General features: G+C 37.5%; 1 protein-coding gene across 1 annotated transcript in view; it reads right to left on the bottom strand.

Annotated features, from left to right (window-relative positions):
• GRXCR1 (glutaredoxin and cysteine rich domain containing 1) overlaps positions 1-21,237 on the bottom strand; it is a 39,671-nt gene extending 18,434 nt beyond the window's left edge. The window contains exon 1 of the mRNA XM_013199843.3: positions 20,714-21,237. Within this exon, the coding sequence (XP_013055297.2) occupies positions 20,714-21,160 (447 nt within the window). The 5' untranslated portion in view covers positions 21,161-21,237. The remainder of the gene's footprint in view (positions 1-20,713) is intronic.
• Between the last annotated feature and the right edge of the window lie 3,500 nt (positions 21,238-24,737).

Genomic DNA, 24,737 nt, shown 5'->3' with positions numbered 1-24,737 from the left:
ACCTGTGCATTTTAGTAGTGCACTGTAAAATAAAGACTAATTTTCTGCAACATAGCAGGTCATATACTCGAGTCAAACCATGTCCTGACCTCCTCTTAAAAGTATCACTTTGATAACACTACACTTTTCCTTATCCAGTTTGGTATTTACAGGGACCATAACTGTAGGACTTGGAGTCTGTGACCCCGTCATTGTGACAGTGAAATTGTATCACCAGTTATCATACTGTAAGCTTACCATCAGTAAGCTGGTAAGATGTATCGATACCAATTTACAAATGAGAGCATCAAGAGCTGAACCCCTACACTAGGTAGACAGAGAGACTGGAACAGTCTCAAACACAGACAGTAGTTCCGTTGTGTTCAAGAAAGTGGTTCAGCCACTGTTTTTTTCAGATTTCAAAACAGCACAAGTACTTGTGTGCCTCTTATCTGCCTACTTTCTGGCACTCTCTTCCTCCACAAACAGCAGCCCTAGGAATATACCCATTTCCAAAAGCGGTACAGAAGAATCTGTTCTTCTGCTTGATTGAATGTTCCAACACAGGAAGCTTCTAATTTTTTTCTGTTTCAGTTTCATAGGGCTAGTTAATTCTGAGGAGCTTGTCACAGTTACAGAGAAAGGCTGAGATCCAGCAGGAAACTGAATTGTTTGATCTTCTAGCTCCTGGGCAATTCTTGTCTCTCTTACCTGTACATCCACCATATAGTGCAGATTGTAAAACAGCAGATTTTTACTTCCCTAAAGCTGGCATCTTCAAAATTGCTCATCAACAGCAATATAAAATAGATATAGGATTTCATTATGCTTAAGGCATATGTATAGTTTCTTTATATATGTCTATACTTCATTTTTACTTCTCAGATCATATATCAATGTTGGGAATATCAGATGAAAATAACAGAAGTAGTAATAATGTTACATGTGATTTTTATATAGTTCTTTTCTTCCAAAAGAATCCCAAGCCATTTTATGGAAAACAAAAATAGCTTATAACATTATTCTCAGCATTCAAGTCAGTTGACTGAGTACTCGGAAAACAAAAGGAGGCCTGTCCAACCTCTCACACCGTGTATATGTGCGTTGTGACCCTTTCTGTTCCTCAAATAACACAACATAACATAGCATTTTTTCTGGCCCTGTAGGATTTCCCACATACCCTCCAGCACAGACTGCTGTGCAGGAGGTGTCAAAGAGTTTTCACTTCAAACCAGAAAAAATAGTTGCGATAACATAGCAATGGAGTACAGGGTGCAACCCTGCTTCTCCCAGCTCTTTGTAATGCTTCAGCTATTCATGAAGTTCATGAAGGGTTCATGAAGGGTTCATGAAGGGTTCATGAAGTACAAAGACTACATTTGAGCTCACCTCCCAGTAGTTCCTGTTACCGTTCTTCCAGAACGCACTCATACAGCCTGCTCTCAGGTGACCCTACTCCAACTAAGAGAACAAGTTATCTCCCTCAGGTTTGTGATTTCTGCTAGACCCTGATGCCTCTGCTTGCATGTACTTTCTAAAGCCAAAGCTGCCTGCTACCAGCATTGCACTGACTCTGGGTTAAAAAAATAAAAATAAATACAAATAAAAGTTATTTGATTTACTTAAGGAAGTCAGCCGGTGCAAAATTTAATAGAGTGTTCAAATTTGTAGGAAATAAAAAAAAAAAAAAGAGCAGTATCTGTCCATGCCTAATTGGATGTTATTTAGCATGCTTTGGGATGCCTATCAGTATTTTCTTATTAGTGTATTTATTTCTTTTTGCATATGATAAGAATAAATGAGGCCTTTGAAAATCAGAAGCAAAAATTAATTCCTGTAAGTAATTCTAATCTATCCTGAAATTCTCCCTGGAAGAAACCACACTGCGACATAATGCTTGTTTTCCGCTTTTGCTCACTCACTCTTTATTTCTCTCTCTTCATGCTTACCAAGTTGACATCTCCAAGAAATCCTTCCAGAGGAAAAGGGAGAGAGTTTCTGGGAAGTCTCGCTTGGAAATGTTGAATGGTTTTGCAAGAAGAGAGAAGGATTTCATTGTTGCAGTTTCAATGTCCACAAACATTGAAAGGGAAGAAGCAAAAGAAGCCAAAAATAGTTTTGCCCTCAGTAGTTTACACAAGGCACTAGAAGTTGTTTGAAAAAGGTTCTCCAGTAGCGGTGTCCAACGATAATCTAACATCATGAAGTGCTTTGAAATGTTCTTGGTTTTGGTGAAAGAGGCCTGAAGACAGACAAATTGTACCTAGATTGTCTTGTAACATCTACTTTTAGGTAGTCTGAGGTATGGGATGGGTTAGGACAGGTAATAGTTTAGCTGTTTACACTAGATAAGTGTTTCTATCTTCTGTACCTTACAGATCTCATCAGCCTGGTAGATCTCATCTTTCTTTTTCTTTCCAGAGGAAAGACAGTGACTTGAAAGAAATTTTAAGGTACCATTTATCCACAGAGTATCTTATGCTCTATATTCAGCACAGTCATTTATTTAATAGCTGATGACATATAAGGAAATCTAAGCATTTAGAGGATCAAATCACACCTCAAAAAACATCTGTCATATTCCCTTTTTTTTTTTTTTGAGCAGGCAATTTCATTTATTCTTCAAAAATAATAGAAGAAATTATTACTCCAAGTAATAATAATGACCAAAATATAGTCCTAAAAGCTACAGATATTAAGAAATTGCCAAAATGTTGGTCATAAATGAAATATAATTGCTATTGTTAATTTGAAAAATGCTATCATACAGTCCTTAAAACGTAGTTAAAATCATTCTCAGTTAATGTAGTAAACATTGTAAAAAAAAAAAAAAAAAAAAAAGGACATTTATTAAATGATTTTACTTCATTCTTTTTCAATAATTAAATATATATGTATATATATAAGCTGTTAAAGAGATGTCTGTGATTCAGTTTGCTAGCATCTTCTTCTCCACTCATCAACACAATAAAGACACCAAGAAAAATACAGTGTTAGGATGCACAAGACAAGTAACAATAAAGTATTAGAGCTAGACAAATTGTCCCACAAGTAATCTTGTTACAGTTGGCCTGTACTGATGTTAGACTGCTAATAATTTTGAAACTTCCACTGCTAGTACAAAGGAAGTCCACTGCATCCTCAGTGGAAACATCTGGCACTTAATCCCAGACAATGCAGTTCTGTTAAGTTACAACACTATCTGTTAAGATACAGCAGTATCCACAGAACTTAATTTCAGAAAATTGTTATCAACCAATACTATCACCATACAAAAATAATGTTTATTTATAGCCAAGAACTTCTATTGCAATTTTAAGTCAGTAGTCAGGTAATATCCAAACCAAGTCTCAGCAAGGTGTAGAAACACTTTCTCTTCATTTACAAAGTGTGCTATGGGCTCTTACACAAAAAAAAGATACCTGAAACCTTTCACTCTTATTATGATCTCACCTACAAAATGAGTCTCTAGTGACAAATGCCTCCAGAATTAAGTAGTACTTAAAATCAGAGTTTAAGTGTTGTCTGATCACTTTAGTTTCTTTGAGTATATCAGTCATTATAAACCACACAAAGCATTATTCTAGGATGATTATTTTATATCAATTTGTTTGACTAATGATGTCAAATGAAAACATTTGGAGTTTTTTAGCCAGTCCAAACTGATAACCAAGATTCATCTCAATATGAGGAGACATGGTGGAGAGAATGCTCTGCACCAAGTGAAAGAAATTCACGTTATAAACTGAATAAAACTGCAATGCATTTTGAATGTGTTATGAAAAGGAGAAATATTTATCACTTGATTGGAAACAAGTCTTATAGAATGATTTTGCCACCCTTGGACCATTATTTTCTTCAGTGCACGTCCATGAAGTGACTTCACCTGGGTGAAGCTCCATGACAGTTTCTCAGTGTATTTATTTTACTAAATACAGTGTTTGCTTTTTGGGTGAGCAAAGTGGCCTCAAAGCAAATGGAAGGTACACTTGCTTTTTCTGATGTTGATCTTCATCTGCACTAAGAGCTTGATAGCTTCTCAACTTTCAATAGCTGTGCCAGCGTATAGTACAGTTTTGTTCTTTGATTTGTTAACACAGTAACTGTAATGTTGTCATCTCTGAAATGAACTGCTTGGGAAGGTGAAAGTAAAGAAAGTTTAAAACTGCTCTCAGTTAAATCACCTATTTTAAACTTCCTTTACCTTGCCTTTCCTGATCAATCATTTCAGAGTACCAAGATTTCCTATACAAGAGGAACAGTGGTGGTATAATTTTACTTACAAATATAGTATTTGCAAAGTGGATCTTTTGAGACAATGAGCACTAACTTCTAAGAGATTTTTCTTCCTGCAAAACAAAATTTCAGTGGGGAAATGCTACAATTTCTGAAATATGTTTTTATTCTAATAGATGTTTTAGAGTATGTTTAACAAGAACATGTTTAATACCTGCATTAACCTATATAGAACACATCATGCAGACATCAACACCTGTCCTAACCATAAATTTTCTTTGGCAATGAGATATGCCATGTTCCTTTCTGTGCCTATTTTGTGTTGAAAGATTTATTGTAGTTCACTGTAACCTTACATACAACCAGGGAAACAATTGTTCTCTACAGGTGCAGTGGTAGAAGAGTTATAAGCTAATTTTACTAACATTTGATTATCTGCTATGTTTGATAAATGGCTTTCAGCTGAACAATCTGAGTGGCATTATAAAAAACTTCTCTTTGATGTATTTGCTGGATCAGGAAATTGAAATCTATACTCCTACAAAATTATGTTACAGTCTTACAGGAGATATAAGCTCTGTGATTTGCTTCTTGGATATACATAACATATATATACATATACATATATATTTTGCATTGTTGTTATTGCATAAAAGAAATAATAATTAAAACTGCTCCTTAAATTTAAATAGCATGTCTTAAGAAGTAGGCTGTGCCAGTGAAATGCAGAGTTAAAATAAATAAATAAATAAATAAATACATATCAGAAAAATTCAGATGTAGTAGCTGCAAAAATTTTCCAAAACCTCAAATCCCCTTGTTGTCAGACTGAAGTCCTAGTTGAAAATTATTCTAGAGTTTTTTCTAGTTACAACAAAGTTAGGAAGAAAATTCACCATAGAGGAGGCTAAAATATAGGTATTTTGAAGTTGTAAACCACCTGTTTTTGCAAGAAGAACATTATTCCTGGAAGACATAGCTTGTGTTGTGACATGCCTGTATACAGCTGTAATGCCTACAAAATTGTATAACGTTATTTTTCTGCATGAATCATGTGACCATTTGGAAGTCTTTTAGCATGAACTTTCACTGTATTAAGTTATCTTGGTGATGGTTTATGATTGTATTACTTCAAAGAGAGGCAGAACAACAGCATAAAAGTTTATGCAACATTCGCTTGACATGCAAAAAATATAAACATTTCTAAATATCTGGAAAATTGGGAAGTCAAAGTATGAAAATAGAAATGGTGATTCGCAACATATCCTACCAATTTTCTGTCACAGACAATGGAGAACAGGCAAATTGGAAGATCATTGCTACCAAAGCACCTTGGAAACAGAAATTAATTAATGTAAGAGAGGGAAAAAAAAAAAAAGTCTACTGCATATCACTTAGAGAAATGCTGCCATCCGTAAATTAAAAATGTATGACCGGAGCTGCATAGCATCTGCCTACCTAAAGATACATCTGTAAATAGTGTGGAAGACCAGAGAACTGAAACAATGGATCACAGATGGATCATGAAAAGAATGTTAATATTAATTATGCAATTCTAAACAATTTACAAGTCCTGGATATCTAAGAATTAGTCTTTATTCTTAGAAGAAGATTTGACCTAGATTATACCATTTAACTTCCTTTAACTTTCTTAACGTTTATGGGATACTACTTCGTATTAAAAGTTATACCTACAAGTATGGAAAAGAATTATTATTCAACATTTGTTCTCTGTTTATCTCACCATTATCTCCTTATCACTGGGAACAGGGAGATACAGATTAAAATGAGAATGGAGTTTCAATAAAATTGAACTTTTTCTCAAGTTTAAAAAACACTCTGAATTTACGTGCTTATTTTTTCTGAACCTTTTATTTTCTGGTTCTAGTCAAAACAACAAGATGGGCTGGAAATAAAAGAGAGCATATAGGTCAACTTGAAAGAGTGGTGACTAGTCTTTAGTGTTTCACCACTTGCCCAAACAGAAATGGTAAACTTATCTAGAGTTGCTTATACTTGGCTGTGTTCATAAAATATTTAAAATTGCTAAATATTTTTCTTGCCTGTTATATTACTCTCAGTTCACATTGTAAGGTTCCTTTGGGCCTTGCTTTCTAATAATATGAGTACGATTTTTCAAATATGATTACCTGTCATGAGTAGAAGCATCTTGTTCTGCTAATTATTCAAATGCTGGTGGTAATTCTAAGGTTTATTTACACTTCCCATGATGTCACCCTGAATTACTAACAAAACAAAACAAAATAATTGTCTTAAACAGCATCTTAGATTTAGGTCCCAAATCCTATCTTCAGTAATAAAACAGCTTTTATCCTTGTTTATGTTTATCACACTGTTCAAGATATTTGAATATTGAGTTGTCTGTCCATGTAGGATCGTTGTACAGCTTGTGTCCTATCTGAGAATATCCTATAAGTAAGGATGGCCTTAGCCAGAAGTGAAGCAGAGCAAGGCTTTCTGAGGGTGGGCAGATACAGATGAAGCTGTTTGAGAGCACAGATCATGTGAAAAAGTCAGCAAACAGCATGGCTCTGAGTGAGTCCTGGTTTGAGCATGCTGGTCCCATCTGTCTGTAATCACTGCTGCTTCCCCCAGTGGAACATTTCATACTTCAGGGTTGTGTTGATCAGCAGCAAATTGCTGTCATGAAAATGACTGTGTCTACTCCAGCCCATTTCTTTTTGGCAACAGCTTTGGAAAACCCTGTTTATTGTTCTCTGGTAGTCAGATGAATTTTTAAAAAAAAAAGGTTGCTACCCCTTCCTATTTTGGCAGGTTGATTTCTGTTTGAAGAAATAATCACTCTTTCTGTTTTCTCCTGTCTTTCACCAGTCCCTCACTCATCCTTTCTAAAATATTCCCTTTGTAACCTTACACTGCTGGAGAGATTGATAGATGCTAATAATAGTGTAATAATGCATACATGGATCTCTGACAATCATTTTACATTTAAACACAGCCAGGTGCAGTTTGCTCACATAATGATTCTTCCAGCAGTTCCCAAATGCCAGTTACAGTTTGTTTAATTAAAAGGCATTACTGGTCTATGAAAATGAACTCTAGCCTGTTGAGCTTCTTACAAATGTAATTCATCACACTGCTGACTGCAGAACAAACTGTTTAGCAGGTGGGATCCTGCTCATGATATTACATGCCTCTGTCTTCTTGGCCAAGCTATGCTTTGTGTGGTGAATGGTTCTGTTTTCCTAAGACTTGCCTTGAGTATATCAGAAAAAATCAGGAAACCACAATAGACCATGACTTTTTTATTTGCACAAGTGCTGAAACAGTTAATTTTTCTAGTGTTAAAGATACTGTATAAGTACAAACCAATATCAAGGAAAGCTCTTATCAGTTAGATTTATGTCAGCTGAAAGTTTACCTTTAATTATGATCAATTACACTCTGGGGTCAGTCTGTCTTACACAACAGAACTACTGCTCACTCAGAACGGCTAAAGAATGCAATAGCATAAATGGATTAAGGTGCCACTTTTGAACTGCAAGTAGCAGCAGTAGAGAAAATTCTAAATTGTAATCCATTCTTCACAATTTACCTTCTTATGCAATAACATGGCTGGACTTGATGATCTTATGGGTCTTTTCCAACCTAAATTATTCTATGAAAATCAGAGGAAAAAATTGAATGCATATTACTTTGATTTGGGATATACCCTGGAGTTTTTATGGTTGGCAGATAACAAGCTTTCTGTCAAAAGTTATTTATTTTTTTACTGTATTCCTGTGAATGGCAACTGGCCATTGCACTGGCATCTTGAAACTCACAAGTGTTGAGCAAAACTGGGAAACCAGCACCCTCCTGGCATGCATAGCTTTCATTTCCAAACTTCTGCCACTTATGTGGAAAATGATTCCCTTTTTCTTTCCCACTGTTCTGTACAATTTAAATACTACCTGAAGATGTTACTCATCTGGGCTGAGATAAAAACAGGCTATTCTGTAATGAGTTGGAGTTGTCATTTGTACTTCACAGTTAAAGAAAATGCAAATAATTCTTCAGGTGCACAGTGAGCATTCTCTCCCCCAGGACCATGAAGCACTTTGCCTCCGCTAATGAATGTTCCACAAGTCTCTGAATGAGACAAAGAGCAAAGCTGAGCAATGCTTAGCTTGACAAAATGCTGATGAAGTGCTGACTCGGTCCTTGCTCCACAACAACAGAGAGCCTTATCACTCAATACATGGAAGTGATGAACAGGAATCTCTTCAAGTTATAGCACTACTTAGTTCTGTATTAGCACTGAGAGATAAAGGATCGTGTTTCCCTGCTAAATTACCTAACATAATTGGAACAATGCTCTCAGCTATATCTTCATTACTTAATAATATCTAGAACTTTGGTACTTTCATCTTCAAACTCTGAGTAGTTAATTACTCATTATACACTCAATCTTTGTTTCTTTAAATTAAAGAGCCATATGCATTGCACATGTAAGGTGCTTCATTCCTTTTCTTATTGAATGGATTCCAAAACCAAAGGCAGAGATGGAGATTTTTATGCGGACAAAAAGGATGCAACTCCTAGACAGCATAAATATACTAGCTCTGCCCTGGAATAACCCTTACTGTTATTCCTAGCTTTGATGTAAAAAGGTACAGATGACTCATCCACCATTTCTGTGTGAGAAAAGTAGATTATATCTCAGTGCAGCACAGTTATAGGTTTCTTGTTGGACAAAAAAAAAATAAGTTGTAGGCTTTTTTTGTCTTTTTTTTTTTAACTAAATAGATAAAATGTCTGAAAATCAGAATATTACAGGTTGTATGCTTCAAATGAATACCCCAACCTGTTAGGCAAAATAGCTGTCAATGTAGGTGTTCTGTATATATCACATCTGTAGTTGGTGAAAATTTTTTAGCAGGGACAGCTTAAGCAGCTTTATGCTCTAGTCAAAATCAGGATTTGGTCCAGAGATGTATAGTTTTAAAATAAAACATACATTTTTATTCTTACAATTGTATTTTCCTATAATAATGTACTTATAATAGGGATATAATCTATATCATGTCATGTAGTTAAATGTGTTGTGGTCAAAGAATATGAATAGAAATGGAGATGCTGGGGTGATTTAAGTTAGCTATCTGCTTTTCTTTTGGAGCAACATTTCCCTGTCTCCTTTGCATAGATATTATTTAATCCCCTAAAAATAAAATAAAATTTAAAATAAAAAATGGTAAAAACATTTATTCTAATATCGTATCACGTCTTCAAGCAATGTTGAAACTCCGTACTGATTACATTTCTGCTTTTTGCATAATTTTCTACTAATATGATAATTGATACAGGATGAAAGAATGGTCAGAAAGTTCACTTGACATCTTTTCTTCTTTGTCAATTCTTTCCCTTTTCTGTTGTGACTTTAATAGAGAGCTGCAAGAGAGGCTGAGATAAAACTACCTGTTGGAAGGAACTGCTTCTTTCAAGGCTGCTCCCAGTTAGTGGCAAAAAAAAATAAAAAAAAAAATAGACTGTCTCTTGTATCCAGATGCAAATCCTGAGCTGTAAAAGTGCCCTTCCACTCTGCAGTCTCTTACATGAAGATCCATGAGAACATCATGCACCAAGTAGATTTTCAAAAGGCCTGACCACCTGGCAGTCGCAAAAATCTTAGCCACCATAGCAAAATTTCACAGACGTTTAAATGAATCTATTTTCTGAACAGGTAATTTAGGAGCTGCCATCTCTTTTAAATCTTCATGAGAGCTTAAGCTTGGACTTGGAGGGACTGAGTAGATGGTTATATTGTTGGACAATGGTGGGATTTAGAAGAACAACTGACTTCTCCATTACACATTTGGAAATCTGATTGAAAACATCAGCCAACACCTGGAAAGGGAAGTTCTCAAGATGCAGATTAAGATCTGCAATAGCTGGAACGAAGTCTAGCAATAATGGTTAAATCAGTCATTATTCCCTTCTTTAATCAGGGAAGAATGTTTCCTGTCTCTTGTGGCATTCTGCACTTGAATACCAATGAAATGCTTCACAGATGCCTGTGTGGGAAGGGTGAGTCCTTTGCATTTAGGTGCAGTACACCAAGAGCAGGATGTGAGCAGCTGGGCAGGAAAAGAACACATTTTCTTTTAAAATCTGCAATTGTGCATGCATGTTTAGAAACTGTCCACTTTCTGATGTACATGCACGAGTTGCATGGGGAAATACATTTTTATTAAACAATATTGCACAACTGTTAAAATTCATTAAAATATTAGCAATCAGTGGCATTCCAAAAAGCTTACCAGGGTCAATCCCAAAGAAACATTTTTTTTGCCTTTGCACCAGCATTGTCTGATTTGTCAGTGCAGAAGATAACACTGCATTTTGTTATAAACTTGTGCAGTTATTGGCCAGTAAGCTTTCCCATATTTCTTTCTGACGAGGGGAGGAAGAGTGAGTTTTCATGTGACATTTCTGTGGTATAGAAGACATACTTCTCTGACATTATTGATGGATGGTGTCTCTAGATAGAGTTCCAAAGCAAAATTGTGCTAAGGTTGTTAAAATGTTTTCCACAATTCATACTAGCAATATAGATGGCTTTTCTGTCATCTTTCTTGTCATGTGTGAAATAAGTCTTTACCTCACTGACTCCAGTTGCTCGCCTGTGACCATTTCTGTTGCTTTGTATGATGGAGGTTGTAAAGACTTGTACTGTGGCCAACTCTCTACAATATGACTAACTGTTCCAAGCAAAAGCACAGGACTGCCTCTTTGGTTGGGAAGCTATATTTTTCCTACTCCTTTTCAAAATCAACTGGCTGGGGTTGTTGTCTTAATTACTATTTACCTTATAAGATGTAGAAAATTTTAGCAAGATTTGACTTTCACGCTTTGTAATATCTAGCACTGGATGTTGCAGCAATGAAGAGGGTTTTCATGCATGAAAGTCAAACCTTTTTCTCTCTGTCTGCAAATTACATTCTTAAGCATATTTTATTGCACTTTAGCTACCAACTTATGGCGCTGCTGAACATTACAGTCACGGGCTAAAGCTCCAGCCACAAAAAGAAGTACTTCTTTAACCACTTCTTTCTTTCAAACTGTTAATCACGAACCTTGTGTTGGTGTAGTGTGTAATAAACTGTCAACAGTACTAGACAAATGTCAGAGCAGACCAGAACAGTCTAGCAAGCATTACCTGCAAAAAAAGATGGTTTCACTTCTTCTCTCTTAAGAAAGGAGATGACACGTACATGACAATTAAATTGGCAGCAGGTGACTCCTGAAATGTGTTTTTGGTCAACTACTAAAATACACTTTACTTGGGTCATTGTAACAGAGTACCAATAAAGCATGTGCATATTTAAAGTTGACTATCTAGTCTTTGCAAATACTAATGTTTCAAAGGGTTTCTGAATCCTAGTTCAGATCTGAAGTAGTTCTGAGATCTGTAAATTACATGGAATCGTAATGTAATTAACTTGTTAATAAGTATTTTTGTTAATGCCTGTTATGGCATGAAATGAAAACCACCAGTACACACCTGCAGAACCATACCACTAAGGTGAAGAAAATTTCTAACTCTTTGAAGCTAACGTTTTTTGAAAGAAATGAGCTCTATCCTCATTATTAGCATATTTTTACAATTGCACAACTGTACTGCTGTGCAAACTAGTGACAAATTGGCCCACTCTAGCAAAATCACAGAATCACAAAATAGAAGTTGGAAGTGACATCTAAAGGTCATCTAGTCCAACCCCCCTACCTAGCAGGATCACCTAGAGCACATTGCGCAGGATGGCATCCAGGCGGGTTTTGAATATCTCCAGAGAAGGAGACTCCACAATCTCTCTGGGCAGCCTGTCTCAGTGCTCTCTCACCCTCACAGTAAAGAAGTGCCCTCTCATATTCAACCGGAACCGCCTGTGCTTCAGTTTGTGCCCATTGCCTCTTGTCCTGTCTCTGGGCACAACTGAAAAAAGACAGGCTTGACACCCTCCCCTCATATATTTATGCAGACTGATGAGGTCTCCCCTCAGTCTTCTCTTTTCCAGGATAAACAGGCCCAGTTCTCTCATCCTGTCCGCATACAACAGGTGCTCCAGCCCTTTAATCATGCTACTAGCCCTAAAATATTTGCTTCCATGTTTGCAAATGTAACTAAAATATACCTCACCTAAGACAACCAGGTGCAATGAGGACCCTTAAATATCTGGTTGCAAGGTGGTTTATTTGCACATAATCATTAGATGTAAATAAACAAGACTGATGCTAGTAACTAAGCATATAGGATGGTTCGTATTTGTAGAAAACTGTATTTCAACTTTCAGCTTTAAGTGTTCCACAGACTTCATTTGTCCTGTGTCAAAGGATGAAGACATTTATGGGCAAGAGGACACAGCAAATGAGCTAGCAGGCAGCGTGTTGTACCATATCAAAGAAGAGGGAATAACCTAAACTCTTCTTGATGGTCCTAGTTTTAAGAATACTTTAAAAGTAATTTTTTCCTAAATGTCCTCCTGAGTTACTGATTTTAGCTTCATAGACAAAAAAAAAAAAAAAAGAGTTATTGCTGCTAATTAACATTTAATACTAACCAGCTCATCATTTTATCTCTGTTGTAAGAGGCCAACTCTCAGAAAAACAAATTTCATACTGTTAGAATAAGTAGAAAGAACTTCAGCACTAATGTCCTAAGAATTTTTTGGTAAGCAGTTTACTTAACATTACACTTTTTCAGTCAAAAATAAGGTCAGCTTAAAGGAAGAGGCATTTTCCACATTCATTTAAAGGCTGAGCACCTTCCTGAGCAGCTCTGCAGTGACATTATGTAAGAATACCAGAGCTGCAACTGGGCTCAGCACCAGTGTTCATCTAGTATTCCAGGTCATCTACCAGACAGATAATTAAGAGAGGATGGAAAGCATATATGACATTTCCTCCCAATACTCTCTAAGTTTATGATTCTTTTCAGCTCAGAGAATTTCCTGAGGGCAACATTTTTAGGAATACTGCTTAGTACAACCAGGAGGGACTTTTTTCCATTTGGCATATGTGTTCATTGCCTGAGAACAAGCACATTAGTTCTTTCCTTCAAAACGAAAGCAAATGCTTTTGGTTTTGGTTTGTTTGTTTGTTTGTTTGTTTGTTTTTTCATATTTAAAGGGGGGCAGAGAGTGGCAGAACATGGTTACGTGCAGTCTCTCAGGTCTTGTCTACCTGGATTCAGTCTGCTCTCTACCTCCTGTCCCTGACAAGTAAGTCACAGGTTCCAAGCTTTTCCAGGACACTTTCTTGCTGTAGTAATGCCATCACCTTATAATGTGTAAGAGTGGAGAGAGAGAGAGAGACAGAAATGGGAGTCAAGTATAGTATTTGGGATGACAAGTAGAGAGTCAGCAAGCCTGTCCCCCACTCACACTCCAGCAACTTATTCACGCTGTCTTATGACTGCTTAACTCAAAGTACTACTCCCACCACTACCTCCTGCAGACACGTTTTGTAACAAAGCAGCATCTGCTTATGTACATTTCGTGTAGGATCTGATCCACCAGGCATGCTCAGAGGACACCTACTGCATCAAGCCCAGCAGGTGAGACAGGCAAAGGAATGCCTATTTTGTGGTTCCCACAGGACATGAGTAGGAGGTACCTGTCACGTCCTGTCAATACCGAGATAATGAGGCACATGGCCAAGGCAGATCATTAGTCAAAATTTCATTAATAAAAGTTGTTTTTTTTGCCTTTGAGACAAGGTGGCAACAAAAGAGGGGTTTGGGAAATCCATTTAGTTGTAAGACCTTATTCAGAAGCCTATCTTTTTGTGAACCTATACCTAAAGTCTTGGTTCATTCTAATACTGCATATATGTATTCCATATATAAGTATTCACTGCAGTATAAGCATATCTTCTTTGCTCTGCCCTTTGTTATGCAAAGGATAAAGCCTGGGGGTGAAGCTTATTAATAAATCACTCTGCTTGGGAAAGTAGCCACATGGTGTAGACTTCAATGAGCGAAAAATGTAATTGTGTTGTCCCTCATAGCCCAGGGCAACAACTCTGCTTTTTCCTATAGGCTGCTCACTCTGCTTGGACCACAGGCACTTAGACTCCAGCTGAGGTGAGTCTGAGACTCTGTTCAGTAGCAGTTAGTTCTTAGAAGTTGCTTTCTATCAGCAGAAGAGAGAAGGTGCAAAGTGCAAAATGATCTCCCCACTGCTGCCCCCATCCTGCCAGAGTCTAGCTGTACATGAGACTCAAGTGTCAAGGGCGTTCACAGGCCCGTGCTAGGAAGTGCCAATACAGTCTCTGTTTCAGGGAAGGCTGGAGTGCACGGATAAGCCTGTCGAGGTTCAAAACTGCACCACTCACATCAGTGATGCCTGACTTCTGCTGCAAAATGCACAAAGGCTGGCTCTCAGTTGCCTTGCATTTTGTGATCTTTGTGATCCTGTCTACCTGTGCTAAATGAATAAAAATAGTACAACCAGTGAGGAAATGCCAGTTCAGTTTTATAACATTTTGCACTCATCTGCAAATGTAGGTGTGATTCCAGAAGCAAAGTACATGCTTATCTGAAGCAGAGCCATATATTTACACTGAGCAGAAAGGTTTAATTGTCTGAACTGTCTATGGGGTTTGCCTCTGCTTGAGACACCTGAGTGTCTCAAGAACACAAACTTCTTTTATGGATCCTTTGTTGGGATCAAAACATATCAGAACAAGAGTAATTTTGAGGCCATACAGTGTTCTGGCATGTTGGACAGACATCCAGGGCATGATGATCAGACTGCTAGAACAAAAGCCCAGTGTTTTTTTCTTCAGTTATTGATTCAATCTCGAAGAGGTGATAAATGTAACCATGGTTTTGTTGCTTAGCTTTCCAACGTTGAGTACATTGAAAAATCAAGACATTCTTACCTATATTTTTTTAAGAAGAGACAGATAAGTCTTTTCAAACTCAAAGTTTGTATATAACTTTAAGAAGTTTAGATAGTTTAGTCTGTTTACACATTGTCTAAGTCGAATATGTATTTCAAGTCCAGTAACAGCAAATACTAAAATATCATGAACATACTAATAATAGACTTGCCTGAGTTCAGTGCTTTATAGCTGATTTATAGGAGAATATGAAAGCTGATTTATAGGACAATGTGATAACAATATTAATATCCTAAGTACTGACCAATCCCAGGCTCCTCTTAAAAAATGACAGACCTGAACATCTGTCTTTTTGAATCGGTATGGCTGTTCAGCAACCAGCTCTGGAAATGACCATTTTTAGCCATCACTTAATCAACTGAATTAATTGAATCACTGTCCCAAGTGTTGTGGTTAAAGATAAAAACACTTAGGAAGGTACAAAGGAAGAGGTGAACAGACAGTATGACCATTCCAGCGGTGATCCAGGTGACCTGCTAACACTGAATTTTCTGTAAAAAATACTTTTTTTGTACTCATTTGACTCACTGTAATTATAACTTTTCCTATTCTTAGGTGGATTTCAGTGCTACACTGCTCAATACTTAGTTTTCCAGATTCATGAACACTAAGAACAAACACTGGAACTTTATATCTCAGAGTAGGTACCTACAACTCACTGGGGGGGCAAAAACTGTGGCTTTAGTTTATGAGCAGGTTTCCCTGACATTGCTATTGGCAGGTACTGAGAATACAGCATGTCAATTCCTTCTGCAAACTATGCCAGTTTGGGAGTCACAGGACAGTGTCTATGAACTAAGAATATGAAGGGAAAGTTCAGGAGGCCTCTAACAAACTTAGTCCAGTCCTAGCAGAAGTTTTTGTGTTCAGAGAGTCCAATGATGCTGGAGAGTCAGGAGCACAACCAGCACTGACCATCCACCAAAGAAGCGTGGAGGGGAATGATGTTATATCGTGACTTCTCCAGTAAAACCACAGACATCTTCCTCCCTCTTCTGCCCATAATTTTGGGGATTGCAGTGACACACTTCAGAGGACAGAGCGATATACAGTGTGCCACCCAACCTAAGGCCTTTGCTTTTACTGTTACACCAGAAACATTCTTATCAGTACTTTGCAGCATCTGCCTTCTTTGGAACACTGTTGCTTTTGTGCCTGTTTTTCATTTTATTTTCTCTGTGTCTTGGCATTAGCCATCCCTTCTGGTTTTGTGAGCTTTGCATGTATTGTAGCGTGTTCACTTCTCCAGATCACTAACAAGCAAAGAGAGACGGCAACGAGTTTAACCACTCCAGAAGCTTTCCTTCTCTTAACAAACTCTACCTGATTCTTAACTCTACCTGATTCTTCTTTCCCATCTCTCTCTTTAAATATTAATAAGCTAATCCTTTATCTGGCTGAATATTGATTTGCACTTTGTAACGTTAAATGTTAGCTCTACCTGTGATACTGCACTGGAAAATATCATAAAGACCAAACACATTATGTCTGTCTCTTCATCCATATGCATTCTGATGCAATGTTCAGAAAGGCATTAATCAGGTCTGTTAACCAGGCCCGCCCTTCCATAACAGACGTCAGCAGGCCCTGCCTGGGAATGAGATCTGTAGCTAATTTAGCAGAAAGTGACCTTTCAGAGCATACTGGAAGGCCAGTGGAGTGTGTAAGTGTGGAATTAGAGGAAAGGATCTGTGCTGAAACTGGGAATGAGGGGAGACCTGTGTGAAAGCTCTGGCTGAGCTCCATTGCTGTGCACAGTGCACAACAGTGTCTCGCATAAAATGAACATTGCACTACTTAGCAATATACCAAGCAACCCAAGGATTTTTGCTCTGCATCATCTGGAAGCCATCACAGGGACAGCCTGTTCTGACACACACTCACATATACACACACAAAGTAATTATGAAGAGAATTACATTTATTTCAAGGAAATAAGTATCATTTCTGTTCTGCTTTTTATGGGAAAATATAGGATGCATTCAAACCTATTCACATGTTAACAATGTTCAGGTTTAAGTATTAGAAAACAAACACTTTAGTCATATGCTGAAGAAAATAATTACTTTATATGTGCCGAGAAAGAGCTTATGCCCCTGTTGCAATCAGAAAGTCACTTCCCCAGCTCCGGAGCTGCCAGTGTGGTCAGATTCAGTGTTTCAGTGAAGATAATTTAACTCATGCTGAGAAGGTGGATGAACAGGGAGACCAGGAGCTCCTGGTCTTTTCCTTTAATCAGGGTTTTGAACTGTGATCATTTCTCATGGATAAAATATTTCTGACTATGTTACCACTGTAGTGTCAGCCTGTACGAATGAACCAAGGCCACCCCTCAGGTCCCAAGTGAGGTGGATTTGCCTGCTGCATGGGCCAGGCTGGACATGGTGGTGGACCAGGCTGGACATGGTGGTGGGACAGACTGGACACCGGGGAGACCCAGCAGCCTGGCTGCTCCAGGGGATGGTTGCTATGGGAATGTTCTCCTTGTGGCATTGCCCCTAGAAGGAAAAGGCTGGAGGGGTTGTCATGGAAACCCTGTTCCCATAAACTGGGCTGATGTCTTCCTGCATTTTCATCCCTAACATGTCCTACCATGGAGCAGAGATGCTACCTCAGACACATGTTTCTCTGCCCCACACCATCCCCACAGCTGTGCCATCCCCAGCTGCACATGGATGCTCCTGCTGGGCTCCCCAGGCTCCTCCCAGGGGGAAGGGAGACAGACCTCCTACTGTCACCATGCCACAGCAGCTCGTGTCCAGGGACAGTCATCAGACAGTCTAATACATGGGACCTAATTCGTCTTAAGAAATGCCTGAAATTGAAATTTGGTGGCTGTGCTGGCAATGGAAGTGCTTGGCATGTGGTTGCAGGAAGATGTTGCTGGGTCTGCACATCTATTTGGTGGTATATATACATTCTCAGGCCAAGATTGTGTCATACAATAAAAATAGCTGCATTTTTTTTTCCTCTACAAATACTGCCTGTATGCCTCACAGTATTCACATTCCCCAAAACTCCAGAAGAAGTGAGGTTTCTGGATGAGACTGTTATGGGAAGGAGCTCTCTAAACCAATTCTGTAGAAAGGCTGTAGTTAGTCAATGTGGAGAAAATATTCAAAAAGACAAGTATTCCACGGAATATTCAAATACATAGAAGTGCTTTTATCACAGGTATACTGGAAGTTTTTCTGAACACCAAACATCAAAGATCTTGACTGTGTGACTTAAGGCCCATTTAATGAATCCCTCTTTATCCTCAGAATATCTGAGTAAATTGACTTATTTTAAGGGACAGTTGGACTTAATCTTTGCAGGTCCCTTCCAACTGAACTATTCTATTCTATTCTATTCTATTCTATTCTATTCTATTCTATTCTATTCTATTCTATTCTATGCTAGATAATAGGATAATAGAGGTGGGCAGATGTAGTCTGAAGAATCTTAATACTGACACTGCTGAAAAACTCCAACAAAAAACTACTTTCAGAGTCACAGGACACTGACACATACACAGTACGTGGCTTCTTGCATGCACATTTTAGTTAATGAGTGATCTGTTAAAAAATAAATCATAAATGTTTGCGTTCAAGAATTTATCAGTACTCAGGATTTAGGACTGCCAGAAGGTCATGAACATACTTTGAGATGACAACCACCTGCTTTGACACTGATTCTGAGAATTTTTTGATGAGGTCACCTACTGCTGAATCAACAAAGGGGCAGAAACAGGCTCTTGTTAAGGATGAGATTCCATATATATCTTTGCTATTGTTATACATCTGCTGTTGCTTACCCAAGGGAAGCAAAACATGTAACTGCAGATGGTCTCACATAATCAAGTGAACTTAGGAAAATGCCCAGGTCAAGGGATTTTGAGTCCTATCTTTTTACAGAGACATATATATATCTTAATATATTTCTGAATGCAGAACTCTTGTTGCTCTCTAAGCAGTATTAATGCACAATTAACTGTATGGAAAATACCTACAGAAAACTAGAAATTACCCTACAATGTTATCCTAACATAGGATTCTCCATTTGTAGCTAGACATAGTATGATCTTATTTCACATCCGGATCAGGCCATTTCCAATCAGCCCCAAAGAAAACTTACATGTTTTGCTCTTCTGTGTGCTCACCGTGTAGCACAGAAAATTGTATCATAATATGACAAAAGATATGCAAACAAACACTCATTTTCACTGGACTTCAAACTTTATCTCTAAGGAAACTGGATCTTGTAGAAAAATAACATGGAGCAGTGTCTGGAATCAAGGTGGGAGAAGAACACAGACATGTCCCAGCTAACACTTCTTAACTCATATCTGATTAGAAAATGTCCCCAGTGAGTTTGTTACAAATTTTGTCAGAGTGGGGAACTCGAGGGCAAAGTTTTCAGTGAGTAGCTTGAAAGAAAGCAAGCTCTCTGAGTGCTCTGTGATATAAAGAACAAAACACAGACATTACAGATGATTCATCTTTGAAGAAAGAGCCATCTTGCACAGAAACATCAGTACTGACAAAAAGACTAGGTACAGCATAGGGGGTGAGTTCATATTCAGAAGCAAGAGAATGCTAGTCCACAGCCATTCCTAAAGTATTATGAAATGACTTAGCTTCAAAGTAACAAAGAACTTTTAGAATATTTAATTTTAATGCAAAAAGCTATAGTTACTAATATAAAATTCCCCATGATTTAAAGATGCATAAATTATTTTAAAAGAAGGCACTGAAGCCAACTATAGGCTAATTTAATAGATCATCATAATTCTGGGTTCTAACAAACTTTAGAGAGAGTTTGGTTGCATACCTGTTCTTTTGTTTGAATATTAATGACTGAAAGACCTGAATAGCTATGTAGATAAATTATATATATGAACTAAATTTTTTAGAACTTTATCTTGAATTTTCTGAGACCTGCTTTTCTCCGCCTAAGGGGTCAATGTGGCACATACTGTTTCAAATACAGATATTCTACTCCTTCAATAAAATGAATGGAAACCAGACATTAATAAAAGAGACCTGTGACTAAGATTTCATTCCTCTGAAATTTTCATGTGGGAAAACAGTCATTGCTGCCATCCTGCATTTAATTTGATCTACTTTGCAGATTAAACACAATGGAATTTACAAGTATACATATTTACTTGTAGGGGACAGTAGATAGCATTGCAAACTCATTAGAACTAATACAATGGGGGTGGAAACATGACACATCCTTGTACAGATCCCCTGTACAGATCTTTGGTAAAGCACCAGTTAATTCCTCTGTTTTGTTTCTTTCCTGGTCTTGATGTGAGAAGCACAATATACCCAGTGCTGGTAAGCAAATTTTAGGTCAATTTTGAAAGAAAAATATCGCAGTCAGTTTGGAGTGTGGAGTCAATGTGTACCAGAAAGAGCAATGAGATTGTGCTGAGCACGAGCAGCCAGCAGACAGCAAAGGGGATGAGGCAGAATTGAATCCAGAGCCTGAGAAATTGTCAGATAGATCTGGACAAAGGAACAGAATAATGTGCAACATTAAAAGGGACAGATACTGGGCCTAGAGCCAGCTGTACTGCATCACTTACCTGAAATACTTTTGACAGATTGTCAAAGAGGGCTTGACCAGCGCTGACTTTGTGCTTGACACCTCTGACAGTGCCATTTTTGCTGAGAATATTGACTCGCTTTGTACCAAAACCCTTCTCTTTAGCAGCTCTGACTAAAATAAGCAAGTCATCCTGCTCGCTTTCATTTTCATCACACTCAGACCCGACGTGCCCATTCTGCTGCCCTTCCACCTCGCTCAGCCGGCTGGTCTGGTCGGTCTCCGAGCTACTGGCATATTCAGAGTCCAGCGAGTCAGTGGCCTCCCCATCAGCATAGACCTCCTTCAGCACCCTCCCGCTGTGAGAGGATGCCACGCGGAACCGAACCTTCCTCGACAGCCTCTCGCTTTCCGCCTTCACCTCGCTCTTAAACATCTTCTCTTCCACCGATATAAGCAGTTTGCATTGTTCCACTGTGGTGCCCATTGGATCTGCCAGTTTGTCACGCTTACCAACAATACCAGCACTGTTTCCTGCTGACAGGGGTTCTCATATTAAGCCAAAGAGGATCCCCAAGAACCTACACTGCTGTTTGGCGGTTAATAATGGATGTGTTTGTGCTATGGTTACCTTTAAACTAAAACCCGTAAAACGATATCTTCAATTAAATATTAAAGAGCCATTGTGTAGTTTTTAGCACTAAAGAAGAAAGGGAGAAATTATATTCATTGAATAAAAATTCAAACCCACCCATGATGAACCCAATAACAGATATTATATGAGTTTATATAAATGTAATTTTTTTTTGCTGAGGAAGGCAAAAAGGAAGAAAGAGCTTTCCACAAGATTTATAGAGTCACAGCTGCTCATGTACATGACACCTGAGGTGAAAATCACGAATTTCAATACCGAAGAGGAGTCAATGATGGGCACATCTTTCATCATGACATTTCATTCACCTACCAGTCAGACCTCATTCGCCAGTTTCCTTTCTATATAAGCTTACAGAGATTAGGAGGGGAGCTATGACAGCACTTGGAGTTGCTGGCATTTTCACAAACTAACAGAGCAGTGGAGAAGCAATTAGTCTCAATTTGTTGCAGAATAACACAGTGATATTAAACAAAATTGAGCCACCGCTGTCATCAGACAGTAACTATGTTCTCTGTTCTGTTTTGGGTTTTCAGTGGGCTGGGATAAGGGAAAATGAACAGAAGAAGAGGAGAAAACTAATTAATTGGGGCAACATGTGTCAAACAAAAGAAATGTAGGATAAGATGGATTCCACAACAGGAGAAGCAAAACTGTTCCAAACACACTCCTTTCAGCTTCATTTCCCCCCAGACTCATAAATAATACATTGTTTCCTGAAATCTCTACCTTTCAGACAGGTGTAGGCAAGAAATGAGTCCCAAGATGCTCAGCCAACCCAGAATGGTAATGCCCATGATCATGAGCAGATGCAGAGCTTCAAGCATCTGAGGTTTTCTGGCCAAGATTTTAGAAATGCAGACTCGTATCTTTCATCAATTCAGTGGGAATTATTGCAGCTTTCTTTTGAACAAGAGACATGAAAATGCTGCAGTTCAGTCATGTTTCTTGTGAATAAATTATAAAATTACTTTTTTTCCATGTGCAAAATTGGAACACAATCTATTAGTAGCACTTCATAGCATTATTGGTTGCCACATTTCTTTCTGAAAGGGAAGGTCACAATATTATCAACTATATTTAATTCACTGTATTATCAACTATATTATCAACTACGTATAATTCACTATTATTATCAACTATTATTATTCACACACACAAAAAAAAAATGTTAAGTAAAAATAATAAATTACAGGAGTTAAAATTAATCTTTCAGAGAAGAAAAACAGCTTGTGTCAAAGTCTGTACTAATATTGAATAAAGCTATAAGATACCTTGTAAAATTCAGTTTGGGGGGATGAGGTGAGTCACATTGATTGTAATATAGCTGCTTGCCTATAGGATATTTGACAAAAAATACTATTCATTATTACTAAAAACTGACTTAGAATTAAGAGCATTTTGTAGCAGAATGGATGTTTCCAAATGTCTGTTATGAAATTATCTAAATAGGGATAGAAGGTACCTAAAGAAATCACTTACCAAGTTGCCTACTCCAAAGTTAACTATATCATTATATGCTGTGGTGTCTGAGTGATCTCAGAAATCTGCAGTAATTCAATTATTTTTAATATTTTAATTAAAAAAAATTCTAGTGCTTTGCAATGAATTGTCACTGTTTAAGAAAGCTGAGCTCCTATAACAAAAATATTTTTCACACTTTCATAACATTTTTAATCTCCTCCAATTGATGTTATACATTCTTTAACATAAAAACAATTTTATTCTCACTGCAGGCAATGGAAAAAGCTCCTAATGTCTGTATTGCAGAGAACTTAATGATACCTGAGTGATTTCAAAAGTTAATGTGACATCGAAGAAATGCAGAATTAAAATGTACTACATTCTAAAAATATTTCAAATACTGTTAACTACTTGTTCTCTACTAGTAGGAAATAAGCTCACCATTTATTTTCATGGCAATTCCATTACTCACTGGAAAATATTTTTGTTTCTGATTAAAAGAAAGAAACAAACAAAAAAAAACTACATGCACAGTTTTATCTGAAGGAAAACATGCAAGCACATTGGAGAATGCCCTTTGACAGAGGTGTCTACGCACATAAGGTTTCATCTTGACATTCCAGCTGCAGACCTTCTCTGAGCAAACGTGTCTTTTGGGGGCAAGTGCACATAACCAGCAGGAAACAGATTACAGGGACTTAACTGATTATATTCATGACATACGACTTCTGAGAGTTCAAAGAACTGAAATGCACAGATTTGTACCATCTGCTGGGTGCATACTCTCAACAAACAGAATGGATAGAATTTGACTAAGCATCTCTGTCCCTCCTGTAGAATTAAATTTGTTAACTCCTGTAATAAATGCTGACACTAATCCCACTTACCCACTTTGCTGCTGCATCCTGCCAGCTGATATATTTCTGTTCCTCATTTCCTATTTCTCTATACAAAGTTATATTCATTCAAAGGATTATTTCTTTTAATGAGTGATATCCATTAAAATTAATCTGACAGTTTTTTTCAGTAATGACATACTTCTTACTTGTAATTATGAATTTTCTTGAAACATTTGGCTATTGTTGTTTTTGTTCCTTCTTCATCAACCTTCGATTAATTTGGGGCAAGGGGATCAGCAAGCATAAAGTCAAAGCACATGGAGAAAAAGTTATCACTACAGAGATTTCTCCTGTATAGAGAAGCATTCTGTAAGTGTAGGTACTACAGTTTTGTTGGTACTACAGCCATTCTTTGAGTCTGAAGAAGGAAGGAGACACAAGGAACTGGACAAGTCCACTAGCTTGATGTTGCTGCTAAATAATGCTTTCCAGTAAAATTCTCACAATTCAACTTTATTGCTAGTTTAAAGGAACAAAGAAAACGATGCTTTTGGTAGTTATTAACTTCCCTTTTTGGCATGAAGTTCAGATAACTGTACTGGAGGAAGCTTATGGGACATGTGCTGTACAGTGCAGCCTAAAAGACCAACATGTGTTCCCAGATAGACATCTGAGAATCTTCCACACTCCATGCAAAAAGGTACATGCAGTATGAAATCCATTGTATTTTCCTTCCATGACAGTAGAAAAAGTCCAACTAACTAGCTTAGCCTAAATACTTACCTTTTAAATTACTGAAATTAGGTCAAGTGAGGCAAATTATTTAGTGTTTTTAAGGAGGAATGATATTATGTCAAAAATTACTATTCTAACTGTATCAGGATGGAAGAAAAGAGAATAGAAAGAAGGTATGGTTTCATTTATAACCCTAACAATTTGTTTAATATGTAGACAACATCCACTTGTCAGTGTTCATCATATACATGCATATATTATATGTTTTTATTTCAGCAGATTATGCAAGCAGAGAATCTGTCCCACATAATTTATTTCTGTAAGTCTGGAGCACTACCAGCTTCATCTCAGAAACGGACCACACAACAACAAGA

This window comes from Anser cygnoides, chromosome 4 (genome assembly GCF_040182565.1).
Source record: "Anser cygnoides isolate HZ-2024a breed goose chromosome 4, Taihu_goose_T2T_genome, whole genome shotgun sequence".
NCBI lineage: Eukaryota > Metazoa > Chordata > Aves > Anseriformes > Anatidae > Anser > Anser cygnoides.
This window is presented reverse-complemented; position numbering and strand designations above follow the sequence as displayed.